This window comes from Siphateles boraxobius, unplaced genomic scaffold (genome assembly GCF_051911475.1).
Source record: "Siphateles boraxobius isolate OS27281-9 unplaced genomic scaffold, OSU_SipBor_1 9, whole genome shotgun sequence".
Lineage (NCBI taxonomy): Eukaryota > Metazoa > Chordata > Actinopteri > Cypriniformes > Leuciscidae > Siphateles > Siphateles boraxobius.
The window spans coordinates 14791259-14814047 of NW_027509219.1; the positions used below are offsets into that span (position 1 = coordinate 14791259).

Sequence of the window (22789 nt, forward strand, 5' to 3'; positions counted from 1 at the left end):
ACATATATGTCATAAGGAATCCATAACTATAGCACTTTTTGTTCCTGAAAGATTTTATTATAAAACTAAAGTCAGCACTCTGAAGTTTTTGTTTAATGGTTGTCCAAAGTAAATGCAACTGAGAAAGTGTGCCGTTTGCCTCTAAAGCCCCTTCCATTCACACCCATAGTGCTTGCAGTGGTGTCAGTCCTCCGGACCTATCACTTTTATCCTTCAATAGTTTATTTTAATGTTATTGAAAACAGAATATGACCACTTATGAAGACCTTTTTCATCATGTGCTGTTGATTTATCTGTCAATCATAAAGGTTTCGATGGCAGTGACGCATACTTGTTTGTCCTGTAATGAGGATGATTAGTTAAATATACAGTGTGTTATATATATATATATATATATATATATATATATATATATATATATATATATATATATATATATATATATATATATCGGTGGCCAATATTCACATTATTATTAGAATGAAAAAATATTGATGCTACATATGGTTTTGATATGAGAATATTTTGGTAACACAAGCAGTTGTGATGAATCCCAGTATCCGCTGAGATTTAAAGGTTGTGATGGGTCTTAATAACATTGTGGCATGTGATTCAAAGAGAAGCAACCCTTCAGTTATTTTGAAGGGGATATATCTGAAGAATATACTTGGTCTATCTCAGTAGTAATATCTTTTTAATGTTTTGTTTTTTATACATCAATTTGTTTTTTACAGACAAAAAAAGATGTCCGGAAAAAAAATCATATAATCTTAAACCATCATGCTGCAAAGCGCACCATTTTGTGAAATTATTATTTAAGAGAAAAACAAATCTTTTTGTTGTTGTTGTTTTTGTTGTCTTTTTTTTTAAAATCTTTAGTTTGATTGAATATTTTTGTTAACTAGACTGTTTTCATATTGTATTTTTCTAACATTACTTCCCGTTCATGTTAATAGATTTAGAAAGAGGTGCAATGCTTTGAGACTATTATAAATAAAAGAATATCTATATTAAGTGCAGAATGTGCTATATTCTTGGACCAGCCGTTGCAACTCCTGTTAGTAGAAACAGCAGAAATTGTTTTGTTCCATCTTCCTAAAGATATTTAATAAGATGTTTCTGAGCAAATCATAATGTCTTTTGTCTTTTTTTATGTGTATTTGTTTGTGTGTATCATGGAATTATTATATTGTTGTTAAAGGGGCAGGAAGCAATTTCTGAGAATTGCTGTTGAAAGTGGATCGGACGGAGCACCAAAACTCACTTGTAGCCAATCAGCAGTAAGGAACGTATAGGGGGGAGGTGCCTGTGTTGCTTAGCGGGTTTGTGAATTTGTGGGCGAAACAAGATTGGGGTGTGATCATTTTGGTTAGGGGTGTGTTTGTTTTGGTGATTTCAAATATAAACAGTGTTTCTCAGAAATTGCTTACTGCGCCTTTAATAATAATAATAGATTTTAAAATAATTATTTTAGTGATTATTACTAGTTAAGTGTATCGGGTTACTATCTTTTTAGGTGACAAAAAAAATACAGTGATCTTCTGTTTGATCTTGAAAACTCATTAAGTATATCAGGTTACACATATATCTGTGCTTCACTTCTGCTTCTTCCATCATCAGCCCAGTGTGTGTGTTGACCGTAACAGTCTTAAGTTAACATGATTAGTCACACACAAACTTAACCCTTGTGCGCTAAGCGTGTTCGGGGTCTTTTTGACACCAAATGACGTTTGCTAAAATAAACTATCTTTGTACAAATGGCATGAGACTTTGTACAGTTGTCAATACTTTCTAGATCTACAAATAAAAAAATTGGAATGTTATCTTTATCTTAATTTTGTTACAAAATAAAAAAATAAATAAAACATATGTAATTTTACATTTGCGTTTTTTGGAGGATTTATTATATTTTGTAATATTTATTATATACATTTAAAAATAAATTTTTATACGAAAACAGCTTTTTACAGCTTTTTTTTGTATATAAAATTCACTTACAGACCACATTTCTAACTTACATTCCTGGGGATAACATTGTTAATTTGGCATGGTTTAGTATAATATTTTTGCCCATCTTTTGGAAAATGCTGTTTTAAAAGTAAAAAATTGTCACTTTAACCAGTAGATGGCTGCAGAGCTTCACTATTTGCTATTTGACTAACTGAAAGACTTCTTTTCACAAGTTTTTCCATTTGGATTCATATCTACATATCACAAGTATACCAATAAAAATGGCTTAGCATTTTATTGTACTGGAAAAAAAAAGTTTTTTAATAATGTTACATTATGATTAGAATCAAATTAATGGTTTCCATTTGTCTGGCCCCGCTTAGAAAATAAACAAAATTCATCCTCAAAATCAGAAACCACACAGAACACGCATAGATAGTTGCACAATTTAAATGTGTAGAATTTTATGAAAAGCAGATGTTTGAAATAAATGATAAACTCTAAAGTTGTTCAGGTTTGATTCTAATCATAATGTAAAGTTTGACAAAATGTAATTTGTATTGTTATAATTGTGATTTCATAATATGTAGTTATAAATTCAAATGAAAGAACTTGTGAAAAGATGTCTTTCAGTTAGTCAAATAGCAAATATTGGAGCTCTGCAGCCATCTATTGGTTAAAGTGATTTTTTTTTACTTTTAAACCTGGATTTTATAAAAGATGGGTAAATTAGATGGGCTCTAAACTATGTCAAATTATCCATGTTAACTCCATGAATGAAAGTCAGAAATGTTGGTCTTTTATGAAGTGAATTTTACATAAAAAGCTGTTATTTTATATATATTTTTATATAACTGTGGAGTAAAAACATTAATAAACGGAGTAAAATTACATTTGTTTAAAAAAAACTATTTTGTTACAAAAGTACATTATGGATATAATAGGAATCACCATTTACCATATAAAAAATATTACAGGCCTACAAGAAGTGTCTAATAGTGAACATGTCTGGACAAAACCTTAAACACAGAGAAAACAATTAAAACACAATATTTAGAAATGAACAAAATAATTTGTCCTTTTTACTTTGTACTATTAGTTTTAAATCTTTTTTTAATCCTGAGCTCCCAAAACACTTTGGAGCTTTTAAGGCTTTATTAACCCTTTAACTGTGTTAAAGGAACAGATGGGGAGATCATAGAAGGGTTCCAGATGACAAGAGATTAAAACGATACCAGTTATTCCCAGCTCAGATTCTCTAATTTTCTAACCTGATGACCCATGGTGATCTAATCCTCACTGTCAGCGTCATTAACCCATTTGTTACGAAATTTTCCACTGCTGAATGAGAAAATGTGTTTAACTCCTTGAATAAACCAGTGAAAAAAACTGCAGGCATAACAGTAATACTGTGAAAAATTATGACAATCTAAAATAACTTCTATTTTAATGTAAAAGTAATTCATTCCTGTGATGGCAATGCTGAAATTTTTATTTTTTTATTTGCAGCTATTACTAAACTCTTGAGTGTCACGTGATTATCCTTCAGATATCATTCTAATATTTTTATTTGGTGCTCAGTTATTAATTATGGTTCCCTTTTATTATCAGTGTTGAAAATAGTTTTTGCTGCATTGTGGACACGTGATACATATTTCAGGATTCTTTGACTAATAAAAAAAGTTAGGTATAGTTCACAAGTCTATAAAATAGGCTCTTTTTGGGTTAATTGTGCCTTTTGTGCATTTAGTCACACATGCTACCACGGGTAAAATGAAGCTTATGTTCCTTCTTTTCCTCTTTAGAGGGCTATTGTTTTGGGTATTCCCCTCAGAACGCATATGTTCTCCAGCGCTAGAGGAGCGGCGCGCGAACAAAGGGGCGTCGGAGCGCGCGCTGATTGGCTGGTGCGCTATCTGAGGTCTAGAACATCGGATGGGGGGTATTCCTCCTCCTCTTCTTCAGACGGACGCCCCCCTCAAACTGCGATTGTTCGCACAGAAGCTCGGTCCGAGTTGGACCAAGTAAAGCCCTGTATCGGTTAATATTGTCTCGGATGCTAGAATCGTTCAGATTGAGTGGTGTCTGGAGACAGAAAAACATTGATAAGATTTACACCCCTGGGCGACGGGCATCGTGACATCTGGGCAGCAGAGATCGACAAGAGAGTGGTGGGTGCTCGTGTTCACTGTTTTCGTAGATGTTTGTTAGTCTCGACGTACTCAGACTTGGACGCTTGTGTACCAGGGAATGACTGTAATAACTGCTATTGCCACGTGTTTGCAACTTTGTATCATAATGTGTAATATGATCAGTTGTGTATTGAAATGCATTGAGAATGTCTTACTGGAAATTGAATCTAGTATTCAGGCTTCAGATTACAATAGCATCTACTCTTGTCAAGAGAATAATATGCCACAGTGTTTAACATTTAGAGTTGTTTATCTCCCTGAGATTTATCTGTGATAGCAATGAAAGTAATATGTCTCGCCTGGCATTATATCTGGCCAGATTACATAACCAGTCTGGTTTATCTTGAATCGTTTACCCAAAAAAATTAAATTGTCACATCTACTTTTTTTTTCAAAACCCCTATGACTTTCTTTCTTCCATGGAACACAAATAGAGAAGTTCGTGCTTCTTTTTTTCTGTACAATGAAAGCACATACGCAAAAAAAAAAAAAAACCTTTTAAATTATATTTTTATTCATCAAGGGCTCAATAAATTGACCTAAAGTGACCGTAAAGACATTTACAATGTGAATAAATACTGTTTCCAATACATGCCGTGTTTTTCTCTGAAAAAAAAAAATCAGTTTCAACATAAATATTAAGTAACTTCTGATTTTGCCAATCACAGCTGATTTGACCGTGATTACTTATGATTCCGTCTGAAATTGGCCAGTTACTTCAATTGTCGCCAATGAAAATAGTTCTAAAAGAAGCCAAAACATCAAGCTTTGTGAGTCACCAAAGTCACAGACAAGTGGAAGTATTCACCTTTTTCCTAACGATAGGCTACTCCTGCGATTTAGATTATGGGAGGCACTTCCGGTTTGGAGAAGTTTCACTCAAGAAATCATTCCAAATCATAAGGTTGCATCTCAAATAATCATTATCCGTCAGTTTGACTGAATGAGCTGTAATATTTCCTTCATTTTTTATTTCCAGACGTCAGAAGAATAATGTAACGCTTGGTGCAAATATATCTATGGAAAGAGCTCTTTTCAGTCGCTGCATTTTCCTCCTGATCATGTTTTCCACGCTTTTTATTCCGCTGTAACAGTATAAAAAAGAACGACATATACCACACACTTGTGGTCTGTTCTCCCGATTTAATTTACGATATATCCCATGTAGAATTCACTGTAATGTACTAAGAATCTCTATTTTTTTCTCCCCAAATCCTCCCTTTCCAGGTTTGTTTTCACACGGATGCTTTTAAAATGTAATTGTCTCTCCTTTTCACCTCTAATTTAATTACTGAAATGTTTCTAAAGCAGGTAAATACAGTATTTATTGTCAGTCAAAATTATGGAAATCACGTTGAAATGTTCTCACTCAAAGTTCCATTTAATGAACATTTTTGATTAAGGCAACATATGTTACATAATACAGACATTATTACTACAGAGATGTTTAACATGTTCGTAATATTGCAAGCTTGTTCATGGTCTGTTGTAGTAATTCGTTAATTCTTTTACACTTTTTATTGCGCTCATAAAGCAAACCTTCCGCTGATTGTTTTCCGCTTAACGTAAAGTAACTCCCATAATTCGTGCAAAGGGGCGTCATGGGGCGTAGGAAAAAGGCGGGTACAAATAAATGAAACGTCCCACTGCTGTTGAACTACCGTAAATATCAGCACTCCTGGAACGCGCTCGACCAATCAGATTTGAGGACCCGGAATAATTGTTGTAAAAGACTTCAAGAGTACTTTTAAGTAGTTCATACTGTACAAATCACTCAATTCTTTCAAGTCTACTTGAAAAGCCATATGAAAACTTTGTGTTTGGACATTCTAAAAAACATATTTTGTGTTCCACTGACAAAAAAAAAAAGAATACTGGTTTGAAACTACATATAGGTTATGATAGCATCATTTTCTTTTTTTGGGGGGGGGTGAACTATCCCTTTAACAGTGATCCTCACACCTTCAGATAGGCAGTGGCTGAGACACATTTGAGTTTCAGTTACTTTCCAGTACAAAATCAAGGGGAAAAAATGAGAATCCTTCTCTTCATCTTGAAATAGTTTTTCTAAACTAAACTACTGCATCCAAAAAACATTTGTTTTGATAAATGGATGTTTTTCAGTGTTCCAAATAAGTTACTCACTAGCCTTAGTGTCTCAGATGCAAGTTGGGAATCCAGGCGGATTTTCCATGCAAAGTATAGCTGTGTTTTGTCTTCTGTGTCATATTTCATAACACTTGAGTGTTTCAGAAACACAAAGCAGCAGCAGCCATCAGTAAACATGCCGACAACTGTGGCAGTGCAAGCTGCTGAACATATAAATGAAGGGAAGGAAGAAGAAGCAGACGTGTGACTTTCAGCATTGTTGGACGAAGCTCGTTGTTGCTTTGCAAGTGTTTTCCAGGTTGCCGTGGCAATTTAAACAATAGCTGCCGAGCTATAGTGTTCGTCAGGAGATGCTGGTTGGGGGAGGTGAGGGAATTGTGTGTGTGTGTGTGTGTGTGTGTGTGTGTGTGTGTGTGTGTGTGTGTGTGTGTGTGTGTGTGTGTGTGTGTGTGTGTGTGTGTGTGTGTGTGTGTGTGTGTGTGTGTGTGTGTGTGTGTGTGTGTGTGTGTGTGTGTGATCTTGGCCTGTATCTTAAAGGAAGAGGTTAGTGAGCGGTTGCTTTGGAATTGGACAACAAGTTGGAATAACTTTCAAACCAGTGGGAAGGAAAAAGAGGGATGGATTGGTGTCCGTGGTTGGATTAAAGCCATTGCAAACAATAGCATGAACAGGCATAAAATAATCCGGATAGAATTTATTATATAAATAACCTAGTAACTTAAGCAAAAACAATCCATTTGGATGCTGAACCACAACTTCCATCCAGTCTGTCCCACTTCCACAATCTTCCCAGCACTTCCACACATGTGCCCGCTCGGTCAACTCAAGTGCCAACCCCACCAGACAGTCTGTGTTTGGAAAAACATGTAATTATTCATAATTAGGTACATTTTGTAGATGCTGAGTTGATCTTTAGGAGAACTGGCAGATTGGATAGTCACATGAGTCCAAAAGATTGTAAAAACAGTTCTCATGCTCTTTTTCATTCATTTTTCAAAATTCCCTGACACATTTAATGCTCAAGTGCATAGTTGCGTAAGCGTGGAAAAGTACACGGCTCTCGAAGCGTGGAGCTTGAGTAGTTCCAGTGAAAAGCGTGAAAAGGGCTTATTGCATTCCAGAGACTGAAGCAGGGTCATCTTGCATTTTCTTTATCTAAATTTGTTTTTATATAATGGGGTGTATTTTTCTAACCAACATTTGATCTTGGAAAAAAAAAGGATTCAAAGTAGTTAACTGGAAAAGAAAAAGGTAACAATTCAGATAAGATTGTGAAATGTTTTTGTTCTCTCTTTGCTTTCCCTTTTCCTCGTTCTGCATGTTTTGGATTGACGTCTTGGCCAGTATTTGTACTGTACTCTACCCTTGAAACATTAGGGTTGGTAAGATTTCTTTTTAATGTTTTGTTCACAAAGGCTGAAATTATTTGATCAAAAATTACTCCAGTCTTCAGTGTCACATGATCCTTCAGAAATCATTCTAATATGCTGATTTGCTGCTCAAGAAACATTTCTTATTATTATCAATGTTAAAAACAGTTGTGCTGCTTAATTTTTTTTCTTTTTTGTGGAAACAGTTATACACTTTTTTCAGGATTCTTTGATAAATAGTACAGCATTTTTGTAACATTATAAATGTCTTTACTGTCACTTTCGATCCATTTAATTGCAGAATAAAAGTATTATTTTCTTTAGAAGAAAAAATGTCACTGACCCCAAACTTATAAACAGTATATATTCTTTCTGACATAACATACAGTATAAATAATGATATTCATTTTGAGATTTACTAAAGTTACTTGGTAACACTTTACAATAAGGTTCATTAGTTATCATTAGTTAATGTATTAACTAACATGAACTAACAATGAGCAATACATTTGTTACAGTATTTATTAATCTTTGTTAATGATAATTAATACATATCCAGCTGTTCATTGGTTGTTTGTGTAAGTTCACAGTGTAATTAACAAATTACAACCTTTGATTTTAATAATGTAGCCTATTAGTAGGCCTAAATGTTTACTTTAACATCAAGAAAGATTAATAAATGCTGTAGAATCATTGTTAACTAAGGTAATAGGTTAACTAATGAACCTTATTGTAAAGTGTTACCGTTTACAGTACGATTTAACATTGGCAGGGAAATGAGCTTGTACAATATCGGTCGAAAGGGCACTGATATATCATACATCCCTAAAAACAGACCCCTTCTAATCTGCACCTGCCATCTGATGCCCGTTATCTGTTGGCAATGACTTTTGGACGTGTTTCAGAAACTAATAGCTGATCATCTGTAGTTCTGACAGGACTTTATTTGGGATATGAAATATTCATGTCAGAATAAGCTGCTCTGGGTCGATTGGTATTGAATATTTCATCATCTCCTGATTGAGCGCAGCGAGTGGTGTGTATGAAAGACGTGGGAGGGGCCACACACACACACACACACACACTAACAGCCACATACTTAACGCTGGGTCAGGAGATGGCAGTGTTGATAAGAAAACATGCCCATGCAAAAGAGAGACCCGTTTGCACCTTTGCATGTGGGAGAATAATCTTGTGAAAGAATAGTCGAGCAGGAGTTTTGTCAGGGATTGAATGAGGCCTTTAATGGTTCCATTTGGGGTCTCACTAGGTCAACTGTGCTTTTTGTGTGTGTGTGTGTTTGTGCGTGTACCGGACCCTTGAGTTACATGCTCATGTCTGTGTACACTAAGTAGTTCTCCTAAAGTGATTCTAAGTGCTCATAAAGTTGATGGGTTTCATATATCTTTTGTTGGTATAAGATTGATGGTGGTGTGCATAAGACATTGGTGAACTTGAGAGAAACAGACACAAGGAGATAAAGGGAGGAGGACGCAGCCAGCGAAACCACAATTGAGGAAGTCAGTGTCAGTTTCCGCTGTGCAAATCTGAGAGGAAGAGTTTAGGAGAGTCACATGGGTTCAGCACTCCCTTAGCATTTAAAGACCACCAGGCGATCCGCTGTAAAAGAGCCTTTTACATCCGAGATAAGGTAATGTGCAACATGAGCTCAGTTAGTCTTCTTATGGCGAGTTTAAGACATGCCATGAAATAGTGAGACAGATAATGGAAAGTATTCTTCAGTCTGTTGATAAAAGTCAGGATTTAAATCAATTTCTTGTGGCATTTGAAATGTGCTGTTTTGTTGTATGAAGATGAATAAATGCAAAAAGGTTGATTTCAAGTAACTTATGCTATTTTATCATGTAACACAGAGGACAAATGACTGCTTTCTACAGTGTTTTTCTGTATTTAAAGGAATAGTCACCCAAAGGTGAAGGTCATTATTTACTCACCATCATTTTGTTCCAATCCAAACTTGTATATGACTGTCTTTGTTATAAAACAAGATATTTTAAAGAACATTTCTAATCAAACATTTTTGGATCCCATTGACTTCCATTGTATTTCCTGTCCATATAATGGAAGTCAATTGGAAACGAAATGGTTTATCAACATTCTTGAAAATATTTTCTTTTATCTTCCACAGAACAATGAAAGTCATTCAGGCTTTAAATGATATGGGGGCGAGTAAATAATTACAGAATTTTAATTTTTTTGTGTGGACTATTCCCGCCTTAACACTGATTCGCTCCTACAAAGTTGTGAAACCACGTACTATGCAGATAGTCACTGCAATGTCCTCACTTTTAGTTCCTTTAACGTTAGGTTGACACTATTCATTTCAGCTTTGTTGGAATGACAGTTGTATACTGAATGAGATACAGGATTGGTTCAGACCTGTAGTCACTCAGAGATGTTGAGTAGTTGTATCAGCAGGGTAACAGTACCCCTGTTGTCCCGCACCTGTCCCCGTCTCCGGAAGCGTCAGTAAAGCCTTTCCAGCTGGCGAGGAAGGAAGCCTTGAGTAGAGCAGTTTGTATTGTGCCAGGGGAACCTCCAAACATGAGTTTATGTGTCAGCCATTGAGCCTTATAGAAAAGGTAAAAGTAGTATATATAACTAACTGTACTCTTCCGTCTTTCAAGTGGACCCGTTACACATTTTGCATTGGAAATATATAAAGCATTTCTGTGAACTGTTGGGGAACTTCTATGGATGAATTAAAAAAATATTTTCTTTCGATTATTGCTCTCTTGGCTATTTTTTCTTGTTGACTTTTTATATCTCGTTTCATTTTAGTCTCTGGTTTCATCTGTAATGAACCACAAGGGACAATACTGTATTATCCTATAGAACTGATTGTATTTCAATCAATGGCATTCCTAAAAAAATGAATATATTGATCATCATTATGACTGAGCATCTTTTACCAGTTTAAATGTTTAAACTTAAAAGTCTGATCAAATTGGGGGGCGGGACACTCTTAATCTAGAGATCATTTGATTGGACAACAATCTGTGTAGTGCACAATGAGTCTTCAGTATTTTTTGTGTTTTCCCAGAAGAAACTCATCAAATTTAAATGCCAGATATGAGTATATAAAGTTTAAAATGATAGTTTAAAATAATTGTTTTCTTTTTTAATATATTTTTAAATGTAATTTATTCCTGTGATGTTAAAGTTAAATTTTTAGCATTCATCAGACTCAGTCTTCAGTCACATGATTCTTCAGAAATCATTTCAATATGATGATTTGTTGCTCAAGAAACATTTCTAATTATTATCAATGTTGAAAACACTACTGCTTAATCTTTATGTGGAAATTTGTTAGTTAAAAAGAATAGCATTTATTATGTAATTTTGTAACATAAATGTTGATCAATTGAATGTGTCCTTGATGAATAAAAGTATTCATTTCTTCAAAAATAAAAATCTTACTGACCCCAAACTTTGACGAAAGTAGCAGTTAAAGAAACATTAAACTGTTTGTTTGTTTGTTTGTTTTAACGTGGAAATATTTGTATGCACATAATATTCAACAACTGAGACATAAAATGAACAAATTTCGCATATGACAAACAGAAATGGATTAATGAGTCCCTGGACAGCTGATTTAAGTTCTATAATACATCTCTTCTTCATGGACTGTGCCAGATTTCCCAGTTCTTGCTGTGAGTTATACTATAGGTGACCTCAAAGCTAACACACATGGACTAAAGAAGACAAAACTTTAGCTTTGAATTCATGGGGTCTTTAAATGTGTTGATGAACTGTTTCAATCCCCTTATTCATTCCAGTATGTGCTCCATGTCTATTCTGGTCACATCCTCATGAATAGTTTACTTTCAGCTGTGACTTGCAGATGTCGGCTTCACATGAGTTTGTGTGATATAGAACAGAGCATGAGTCTCTTGTCTAGAGATGTCAAAAACACATGCGCTAGTGAGGAGTGTGTGTTTTGTTTTAAGGGTTTTTTGTCCTTTTATCCTCTTTTTTTCTCTGACCTAGATATCGAAGAGTTAATTCTTTGATGTTAAAACAAGAAACAGAAAGATTCTCTTTCTCCGTTCTCCTCCCTCTCGGTCTCTCTAGAGTTCTTCCATGCAGTCGTGGCTGGGATAAAATGGATGACAGGAATGACGGTGTACGGGTTGGAGAAAATAAATTCATCAGCAAGTGAGTGATAACATCTGAACTAATGGTTGCTTTTTTTGTCCTGTTACGGTTCAGTAATAATGTATTCACTATGTAAGGATTATGTACAGAAAGTGTCAATATTATAAATAAACCCAACAGAATGCATGGACATGAACATTGATATGAAATAAAAGTATTTCATCTTAATTAATTAATCCTACTAGATTAAAGTTAAAAATAGTTAATCACATTGTAGAAAAGAATGTGCGTAGTAACCAGATTAGATTTTGCAACTACATAGTACATATATTAATTTATATATATATATATATATTACATCAATGTTACATTTTAGTTATTGTTATTATTATTATTATTATTTACAATCCATGTAACTTGAAAGTACAGGAAATGTATATATACAATAATCCAACACACACACACACAAATCAAATTATATATATATACTGTATATACACACACACACACACAAATCAAATTATATATATATACTGTATATACACACACACACACACAAATCAATTAAACGCATCCAACATAGTTTTTGTTTACATAACACATGTTTGTGTGTGTGTATATATATATATATATATATATATATATATGTCTGTGTGTATATACAGACACATATTTATATATATGCACAGACATATATAAATATAATAATATATACACACATATATTATTTAAACAAAAACTTTTATGTTAGATGCGATTAATCGCGATTACTCGATTCGACAGCATTAAGACGGCTTCTTTTGTGTCTGTAAATGAAGCTTGCCCGGGTGTCAAATTACTGATATATATATGCAAAATAAAAAATCACTTTATAAATTGACAAATACACATAGATGAAATATATACATATATGCATGTATATGTTTCAATAAAATAGTGAATTAATAAATAACTACAACTTTTAAATGGCATTTTTAATCAAATATTTGCTGGTTTCATTTCTTTATTCAGATGGTTGCACCCAATGACCTTTTAAGACCACCCCCCCATACACACACACATTTTAAAGATTAACTAAATTATTAAGCAAGACTTTGTTCTTTCTCAGGAGCAGCATTCTCTCTTATTTAAAGACCTACAATCTCTACTATGAAGGGAAGAACATGCAGCTACGACACAGAGAGGTAAGAAAGAGTTTTACACTCATTGTGTGGCAGGTGGGGAAGCGTTTGACCCCTTCGGTGCTTTCTCAATTATTCACTATTGTCAGGGGAGTAATAAGCGTCTGTGTCTGGAGGGGATGTGCGGCCCTGTGTGGGGGTGACTGAGGCTTCTTTTGTGTCTGTAAATGCAGCTTGCCCAGGTGCCAAATTACTGACATGCTGTATTTATCATTTATAAGCCTCATTTATTCTAAAAGTCAAAAGGTGGCTTGTGGGTAACTTCAACCTAATATTCAGGCCCTTTATGCATCGTCACTTCTGTTCATCAGGATAACAAACTCAAGTACAAGTTGTGTATGTTGTATGTATTCTGCCGGCAGGAAGAGGAGGAGCTGATAATAGAAGGACTTCTCAATATCTCATGGGGTTTGCGTCGACCAATCAGGCTTCAGATGCAGGATGACCATGAGCGAATCAAACCACCTCCCTCATCTACCTCCTGGCACTCAGGGTGTAACCTAGACAACCAGAGGTTAGATATTTTTACATTAGCTCACTGACTTCCTGTACATGCTTTATTGAGAAACTAGTATACATCAGTGAAGAGAGAAAGAATAGTATGCCAAAAATCAGTAATTATTCTTACCAAGAGGGTTAATGTTTCTTCTCAAGTAAATATATCTCGTTTTGGGATGTTTTTACTGGAAAATAATACTAATCAAAAGGTAAATAGACATTGACTTTCAAAAGATTGAAGTTGGTAAGATTTTTAAAGGTTTTTGAAAGAAGTTTCTTATGTTGGGGCTGCATTTATTTGATTAAAGTACAATGAATATATTAATATTGTGATTTTGAAATCTTATCACAAATTAAAATTACTTTTTAAAATATATTTAAAAATGTAATTTGTTCCTGTGATCTGAAAGCTGGAATTTTAGCAGCATAACTCCAGTCTTCAGTGTCACATGATCCTTCACAAATCATTCTAATATGATTTGCTGCTCAGGATTGATAAATACTAAGATTTTTTTTGCACTGCTGAATTTTTCCATCATTAAACATCACTTTAGTAAATAAAATGGTGATTAATCAGTTCTTACGTTGTAACTTATCAACCATAGCATATGAACATCTTCATAATCATAGAAACTAAGCCCAGTTCTTTAAACTCAAGTAACCTTGACACACCATAGCAGCTCATACACTGAAAGCCTGCTTTGTTTGTTGCCATAGCAACTCTATCCTTGTGATGACCGTGCTTTTGGCATTCTGTCAGCTCAAATGTGTTGGACTTGTGTGATATAAATAATGCACACATTTCTAATGTCTTATGGTTTTGATCTATTTTTGCCTCAACTCCAAATGAGGGTTTCAAAAGAACTATTTATATCTGAGAGCTCCAACTCAAATATTGTTTCCAGCACCTACTGAAGTCGATAAACAGAATGAAAGACTTTAGGCATCAGTTTGTGCCAGAAACGTCTTGATCATTATGTTATCTTAACGAGCGGTTTCCAGTAAGTACTGTTTTTGTGAAGAAAAAGTGCATAATTTTGAGTGTGTAGCAAAAGAGTAGACAAGCTTTGGGACAGACTATCACGTCATACAACTGCGTCTTTAACGGTTGCTCTCTATTGCATCCTGTCACAGTAAACTGGCCTGTCAATCATCTTGTCCCTGTTAAAATCCTCCACGTCTCATTTGTCATTTCCTACCGCATCGGAGAGAAATGCAGAAGCATGTTGATCTGCAGTCTCGGCCTTTCATGCGGAGAACTCTCCTCTTATTAATGCATAATGATGCATTTAAAAGTTAATGGTCAAACGGATCTTTATAAAAGTCCACATTGTGATTGCAGATGAAATATAACACGGATAGCATTAAATAAATATTTTTTACCAGGTTAAACTTTGATTATTAGTCACTAAAATCATCTAAACCTCTCACTGTCAGTCACGCATATCCACCATGTCTTTTACTCGTGTTTGTAGTTCCTCCTCCAAAGCACAATGGGTTGTGGGCAGTATTAGCCTTCAGAGTGTGCATGGATCCACACTTCGAAAATCTACTGGAAATAGTAGACCATCCGGGGACTTTTGACACACTCTTTTCAACATACTATGCTTTGGGACACACTTATTCTAATCTCACATATAGGATGGATAGTATGGACATTGGGATGCAGGGATAGTTTTCAGTTTGTTTCCTTGGTTGTTCATTGATTATGTCTTGCACCTGTCATTCATTTAGCATTCATTGGTCGTTTGTTTGTTCTGTTGAAGCCCTGTGTTTCCTTCAGTTCTTTGTCAGTTCATGTGGTCTTTAGTTTGGTTGTTCTATTCCCGTTTCTAAGTACTTTGTAAATAAAACCTTAATTGCTGTCTTTAGATCCTTTTTCTTCTCATTATTTTAACCTGACTGTGACAAATATAAGAGATTTCTTTCAAAAACATTAAAAAATCATACTGACCACAAACTTTTGAACGGTGATGTGATGTCGGTGGTACAATTTTGGTGGAAAATTGAAGAAAATGGCTGCATCCGAAATCATGTACTTCCCTACATAGTAGGTGAAAAACAGTATGTGACAAAAGAAGTATGTCTGAATTCACAATGTCTGAAGTGTGCATACGATGGAAACTTTACTATCCCATGAGGCCATGGGAGAGGATTTGTGAATGGCAGTGAAGCGACGTAACTGACGCTGGTAGGTCACGTGATAATGACAACATGGCAAATGTAGTACGTCAAGATAACATTCGTAATATATAGAGTGTACTTTTTTTAGCGGTCGTGAAGTAATGACTTGTTCAAAATAAGAACCTACTCAAGATCAAGAGAATATGCGATTTCAGACGCAGCCAAAGTTCACTCAAATGTTTTTGCCCAAACATATTAAGAACGTTGTGTTGTGAATTGTGACTATGTAGTGGAATAATTGTTCTGTTCCTCTTTACTTGTCCAGTCAGGAGGGTCAGACACAGACTCCTCAATCTCCTCCTCAGATGGAAGTGACTCCCCCAGAGGACCAATCAAGCAACGGCACAACACAACACAATGAAGAAGAAGAAGAAGAGGGTAAAACTTGCTTTTTAAAACAATTGCTTTGAATAAACCTGTGACTGGTTTTCCCACCTCATCTTGTGTTTTATCTTGGCAGAGGGGTGTGACATCTCCGCTCAGCTTCTTAGAACCAAAAGCGATGCCGGTGTACTGAGACGGGGCAGGAGACGGTCTCCTAGTGACCAGCGGCGAATCAGAAGGCACAGATTTTCCATCAACGGTCACTTCTACAACCACAAGGTAACTTGAGAAAAGACCTTTGTGTGTGTGTGTGTGTCTGTGATCGTTTGAGTGTAAGTTGATCAGTCATGCGATCTCTTGTTCCTCTTTCTGTCTCTCTCGTTCAGACGGCCGTGTTCACTCCTGCATTTGGCTCTGTTACTAACGTACGGATCAACAGCTGTATGACCACACCACAGGTGCTGCGGGTGTTACTGAACAAGTTTAAGATTGAGAACAGCCCAGATGATTTCGCCCTCTACCTCGTTCACACCAGCGGAGGTCAGCTGCTGTCTTCTTTTATTTTACACTTGACTGTGCAACACTGAATCGCCATCTAGTGGACAGAGAACAACACAACTTAAACTATACAGTATTTATTCTATAGTGGAGGCTTTAATCACTATTATAATCGCTGATGCTTAGGCTACGTTCAGGCTGCAGGCCTGTCCCAAATCACTTTTTTTTTTTATGTCCTCACATTTTAGAGAAAATAGAAAAGAGAAGTTATAAAACTAAAATAAACTAAAAAGGTCATGTACGGTTATTTTGCAGAGCCAAACAAGTAACTTATTTGAACATTTGAGTGTGGTTTGCTCATATACGATTCGGATCTGTTTTTTTCTTTCCAAAACTGTGAACTTTGAGCACAAACCACATGGAATCTGATCTTTTCCATTCTGATTTGGGCCACTTCCATATATATATTCCTAAATCAAGTACAGGTCTGATGCTTTGCAATGCTACCTCAGTCTGAACAGTGATATCAAAATTCATGAGACTTTTACGTCACTCTAGATCAACATTCGTCACAATTCTGCTGATGGGAATCACTCCAAGGATTTACATACAAGTAGTTTTTGTAACTCTGTGAGTATGGAAGACGGCAGTGAAGTTAGTCAGTGGAGGGACGGTGAGCTGTTATCCTCATTTAAATATTACGGTGACAGCTCTATACAAGCAAAACTTGGAAAAAATGTACAAGAAAAACGCTGCTCTTTCTCCTCAGTCTCGTCGGCATCCTCATTATCGCCTGCACACAGATTCTGCGCTGGCTTCTGCGGCACATCACCTTATAAATGAACGTGTAAATGTGTTTGCTTCCATATAATTCGTTGCTGGCGCTAGGGATGTGTATCATCACTGGTCTCACAATTCAATTCGATTACAATTTTCAAATCAATAATTCGATATCATGATGCATCACGATGCGTTGCAATATATTACTGCAAATGGCTACATTTTCGTCAAGGTATACAATCAGTCTGATATATGAACTCCCTTTTTTTATTTGATCTGCTCCAAGAAAGTTCACTTCCTGAATGTAGTTAAACAAAAGTTAAGTCTGAACACAGCAGATGATAGGAGCATTTAAAAACTAATAAACACTAGCATTAAACTGTCAAGTAGTGTACTTAAGTTACAAGTCACACACGCCCACACACACTCGCACGCACACACACACACACACAGGCTACTCGCACGCAGGGACATGCTCACACGCTGTAAATGAGTGATTCTATAATTGAAGATACATTTTGCATTTCAAAAAGTTCAACAAAAAAACTGTTCACTAACAGAAATTCTTTCCAGTATCTTGAAAACATATTTCAACAAAAAAAAAATTAGTGCATGCCAAACATAAGTTTCATCCTTTTTTACTTTTAAGAAAAAAGTAATTTCTTTATAGTATTGTTTGTCAACTCTGTTACAGAGTCTGTTACAGAGAAATAACATTGGTACCAGAGTTTGACGGTTTGTTTTTGAACGATTAATTTCAACACACCTACTGCGTGCCGACATTGTTATTGTTCTTTTGCACATGCAGGTCAGTTTAAGATTGTGACCAGTTTCAGACTAGAATCTGATTTTGGATGGACAACAACAACAAAAATGGATCTGAGCAATAAATCAGAATTGAGCGCTAATGATTGCAGTGGGATCATAGCCTTAGATTTGTGGATCAAATGTGAACAAACCGCAAGCCTGAGTATTAAACTTGATATTTGTGGAACAGACATGAATGATACCTCATATCTTCTGGCTGATGTTGATGTTTGGTAAATTTGCCTGGCTGATGTTAAAGGTGGCAAAGAATAACATAGGTTAACATTGAAGGAGGGACCCAAGACAAATCTAGAAACCAGAAATCTTTTTAACCAGTAACCAAAACACCAAAGCAACCCCCCACTGCACCATGAGGAAGAGTTTTGGAAAGAACAAGCGCCAATTACATTTTCTTCAGAAAAAATTAGGGTACAACTGGGCTAAAAGCACACTAGGGTAAAAGGGTAAACATATGCGTTTCACTCTGTACGTAGACATTTGAAATCTGATCCTTGATCACAGGCAGCAACGCAAAGTTGATTCTAATGTCGACAAATGTTGATTTATGTAGTAAATGAAAATCAATGAACATTACACAATATATTTAGGGAAAAAAAAGGTCTTGTTAATGATTTTCAGTTTTGTTTAAGGTATTTAAATCAACAGTTTTTTTAATAAATGAAGAATATGTTAAAGTATTGTTGGTGCTAAAGGGACAATAATTATGATAATAAATAGCTGGTTGACTCAATACATTTTATTTTTTATTTAATTTTTTCAGAAAATGTATAAATCTAGTTGTTTATGTGTTCTATGTTTCAGAGCGTGTTCAGTTGAAGCGTACAGACTACCCTTTAGTGGTGAGAATACTTCAGGGACCATGTGAACACGTCTGCAAGATCTTTCTCATGGAGCAGGATCTGGGAGAAGAGATTCCCTTTGAAGTGAGTGTGTGTGTGCGTGCGTGTGTGTGTGAGGTTGCTATTACTGAAATACAAATAAATTGACATAGCTGACTGCAGTTGCTCTCCACTGCTCTAGGTGGCACAGTACATCAAATTTGAGATGCCTGTCCTGCAGAGCTTCATAACCAAACTGAAGGAAGAGGAGGATAGGGAGGTGCAGAAGCTGAGAAGCAGGTATGATTTACCTTATTTAAGTAGATGGGAGAAGCTTTGCATCAGTTAAAACATTGTTCAGTGTTTCAGAGCACATGACTCTGCTGTCAGCTACAACGACACAATACTGGACGTCGGAAATTGCAGGCATATTTTTATTTAAAGTTTGTGATAGAAATGTGTCGTCTTTGCTCATGGAGGCTCAGGTCTTCTGACAGGACTTTTTGAAGCTGAATGCCATGTTTTTATTGTTTAATATAGCCTAATGCGCTACCGTTCGAAAGTTTGAAGGGCCGTATGATTTTTATTTATGTATTTATTATATATTTATTGAAAGTAATTAATACAGTCACAGTAAAGACATTTTTATTGTCAAAAAAAGATTTCTATTTTAAATACTTTTCTTTTGAACTTTCTATTTATCAATGAATCCTGAAAAGAATGTATCATGGTTTCCACAAAAATTTGAATCAGCACAACAGTTTTAAACATTGATGATAACAAGGAATGTTTCTTGAGCAACTAATCAGCATAATTAGAATGATTTTTGAAGGATCATGTGACTGAATACTGGAGTAACTATGCTGAAAATTCAGATTTGTCATCACAGGAATAAATTACATTTTACTATATATTAAATTAGAAAACTTTATTTTTTAAAATTGTAATAATATTTACCAATATTACGGATTTATTTTTAATTTTTAATGGAAGCTTGTGTCCGCCGCGAAATAAAAATAGAAAAGGTTATCACAACTTTTAATCTCATAATTCTGGATTTTTGTTCCTGCAACTGTGAGTTTACATCTCACAATTCAGATTTTTTTCCCCGCAAAATTGCAAGAATTAAACTTGCAATTGCGAGAAATAAATTCCAAATTGTGAGAAATAAAGTCAGAATGTCAAGATATAAATTTACAATTGCAAGAAAAAACGTCAGAATTGCGACTTACATGTGAACTAACATGAACAAACAATAAACAGCTGTATTTTTTATTAACTAACATTAACAAATGTATTGCTCATTGTCAGTTCATGTTGTTAACAAATGAGACCTTATTGTGTTACAAGTGTTGCCATTTTTGTAAAAAATAATCATTTTGTTTTCTTTGTGATTGAATAATCCATGCATCAGAGGGTTAAATAACTTTCTCTCTCTCTCTGTTTCTGAATAGATATAAGTATCTGCGGTGTATCATTGAGAAGCAGCTCCAGTGTTTACCAGAGGCTTCCACGTGTATGTGACTCTCTCAGAGCTTCCAGACACAATGTCATCAGCCCCTTCCTCCCTCAATGGTTTTTAATCGAAACCACTAAATATGCATTGATATTTGCTGACCAGTGAAGATGGATGGTACATCTTGTAATATAAAAATTCTTTGTATATTTTTTCCTTTGCATTACTTGGTGCTGTAGTGAATCCAGGTACAATAATATAGAAGCACATTCCACTAAACCAGGGAATTTATATTACAATGACAAGCACAAAGTAACAAAGAGAAATGCTTACAACTTTAGTATTATTTGTTTGGTTAAACCCATTATAAAGGGTCATGACTGACTGATCACATTGCATGGATGTATTGAGAAAACATGCGGTCTGAGCCAACCTGTCTGAAGTGTGAGCGGATCACAGAACTGCAACTGAGCAACGTCTCTATTAGAAGGTGATTCAGATCTTTCTGTACCAGGATGGTAAGAGGTGTATCACATACTGAAGCAAAAGACTGTGAATTTAAAGGATGACTGAGAACAGAGTGAAGAAGCACAAGGGAATGTAGCGTGAGTGAGTTAGTATGACTAGTATGCATGATTGGGTACCTGAGGTGAATGTGATTTCACCAAGTACATGTTCCTGGATCAACGTCAATGATGTGCTTCTACACCACTGTTATTCACCCATCATTTCCCGCTGATAAGTTTATGACTGTTTTCGGGCAGGAATGTTGTTCCGGGCTCAACAATATATGTTGATCCAGGAACACGTCTTTCTTGGCAAAATCATGGTGACTTGGGTTCCTGAGGAGGACAGCCTGGCTGTAGTTGCTAAGATAAGAGGTTCATATTTTTCTTTTGACATCTGGCATGTTTTTGTCTGTATTATGATACTGATTGTAAAACTAAGAATATGGTGATAATTATATTTGAATAAAATGTTATCATCGGCAAAATTAAAAACCTCCAAAACCAAATTTATCTGTTATTGGCATAAATGTGTGCGTGTGTATTAGGTTTGTTTACATCACTAATATCCATCAATCAGAATGAATCCAATCCGATTTCCGGTTCTGAAAGTTTATGCTATAAAAAAAAAGAAAGGTTTCCAAATGTTTTTTGTTTTGTTTTTGTTTTTTGCAGTGATGCCAGAGAAGAACCATTTTTGGTTCCCCAAAGAAACTTTTAGTGAAAAGTTCAAGAACCTTTTTTTTTTCTTAGTGGGAAAAACATTTTAATATTCTAAAGAACCTTTTTCCACTTTAAATAACATTTCTGCCTACAGTATGAACCCTAAAGACTGCAGTCCGATTCACATATTTGTTTACATGTGCCAACATGTATTCCAAATAAAATCTAAGTGCAAACGTAGTGCCGAGTAGCTAATTGTCATTTTTTTATATCAAAAAAGAAAGCTGACATTTATGTCAGAAGAACTTGATCAGCAAATATTTAGTAAATATCCAGTTCGTACTAGGCTATATCATTATACTACGCATCACGACACGGCGCATGTTGGCAAGGACTTTTCGAATCCGATTGAGAAAATAGTTTACATTCTTAATTTGTATCTGTAGATCAGATTATTTCGGGTTTACACCAACCCTTCCAATACAATCGCTACACCCAGTGCCTACACCTAATATGCACGACAAATCTGGTAAAATACAAATGTGTTATGCATTATATGCATTAGGAACCTTGTTTCCGTCACTGAAGAAAAGATAAAAAAGGTAATCACGACTTTTTATTTCACAATTATAAAAAAAAAAAAAATCACAATTGAGTTATATGCGAGTTTTTATCTCATAATTTTGAATGGAAAAAGTCAGAATTGGGAGATAAAAAGTCGCAATTATCTTTTTTATGTGGTGGAAACAGGCTTCCATACATTTCCATCTACAGTAGAGTAAATGATATTGATAAATGATATATTCATATTATGACAATTTACGTTTGTAACATCTTGTTATCTAGGTCTACACATATTTGTGAATATGCCCACTACGGATTTAACAGTGAAAGTCCAAAAGACCGCAAGTTAAAATTATACCCACAGTACCCAAATAGCAAATGACATCTGGCCCAGTTGTGGCCCACATCTCCGACATCCTTCTGGCCCACATACCTCATGGAATGACGGCAATGACTCAACCTGAGTCGCACTAAAACCAGCTTGATGTGTGTGGGCCAGATACAGCCCAAAATGACCTTTTCTGCTGCCGGAACTGAGCCATATGTGACATAGTTAGCCCAGATGAGGCCTGGATATGTAGGCCTACGTTATCTGGCTTCTGTTTTACATGTGTCTTCTCAGACTTTTGGACCACATTGCTTTTCTTATAATGGCCAATGTTTTTGTAGCACACACTACCAACAACAGCGTAAATGTAAGAACTCTCAGTCTTCCACATGATTTGACTGTAGGTCCTCTAATGCGTTAC

The 22789-nt window shown here is 35.4% G+C and overlaps 1 protein-coding gene across 3 annotated transcripts; it reads left to right on the forward strand.

The window, feature by feature from the left end:
- The first annotated feature begins 3782 nt into the window (after positions 1-3782).
- rassf2a (Ras association domain family member 2a) lies at positions 3783-21322 on the forward strand. 3 transcript variants are annotated; one of them, XM_077224517.1, is made up of 10 exons: positions 3783-4121; positions 11717-11800; positions 12849-12924; positions 13284-13435; positions 15869-15981; positions 16064-16206; positions 16314-16467; positions 18835-18956; positions 19054-19151; positions 20306-21322. In XM_077224517.1, exons 2-10 carry the CDS (start codon positions 11748-11750, stop codon positions 20373-20375), a joined length of 981 nt encoding a protein of 326 aa, XP_077080632.1. In that variant the 5' UTR covers positions 3783-4121; positions 11717-11747; the 3' UTR covers positions 20376-21322. The 3 variants fall into 3 exon arrangements, with proteins under 3 accessions (XP_077080632.1, XP_077080633.1, XP_077080631.1); XM_077224518.1 differs by lacking the exon at positions 3783-4121 and adding an exon at positions 9034-9272; XM_077224516.1 differs by lacking the exon at positions 3783-4121 and having other exon boundaries at positions 11698-11800.
- Positions 21323-22789: the final 1467 nt, after the last annotated feature.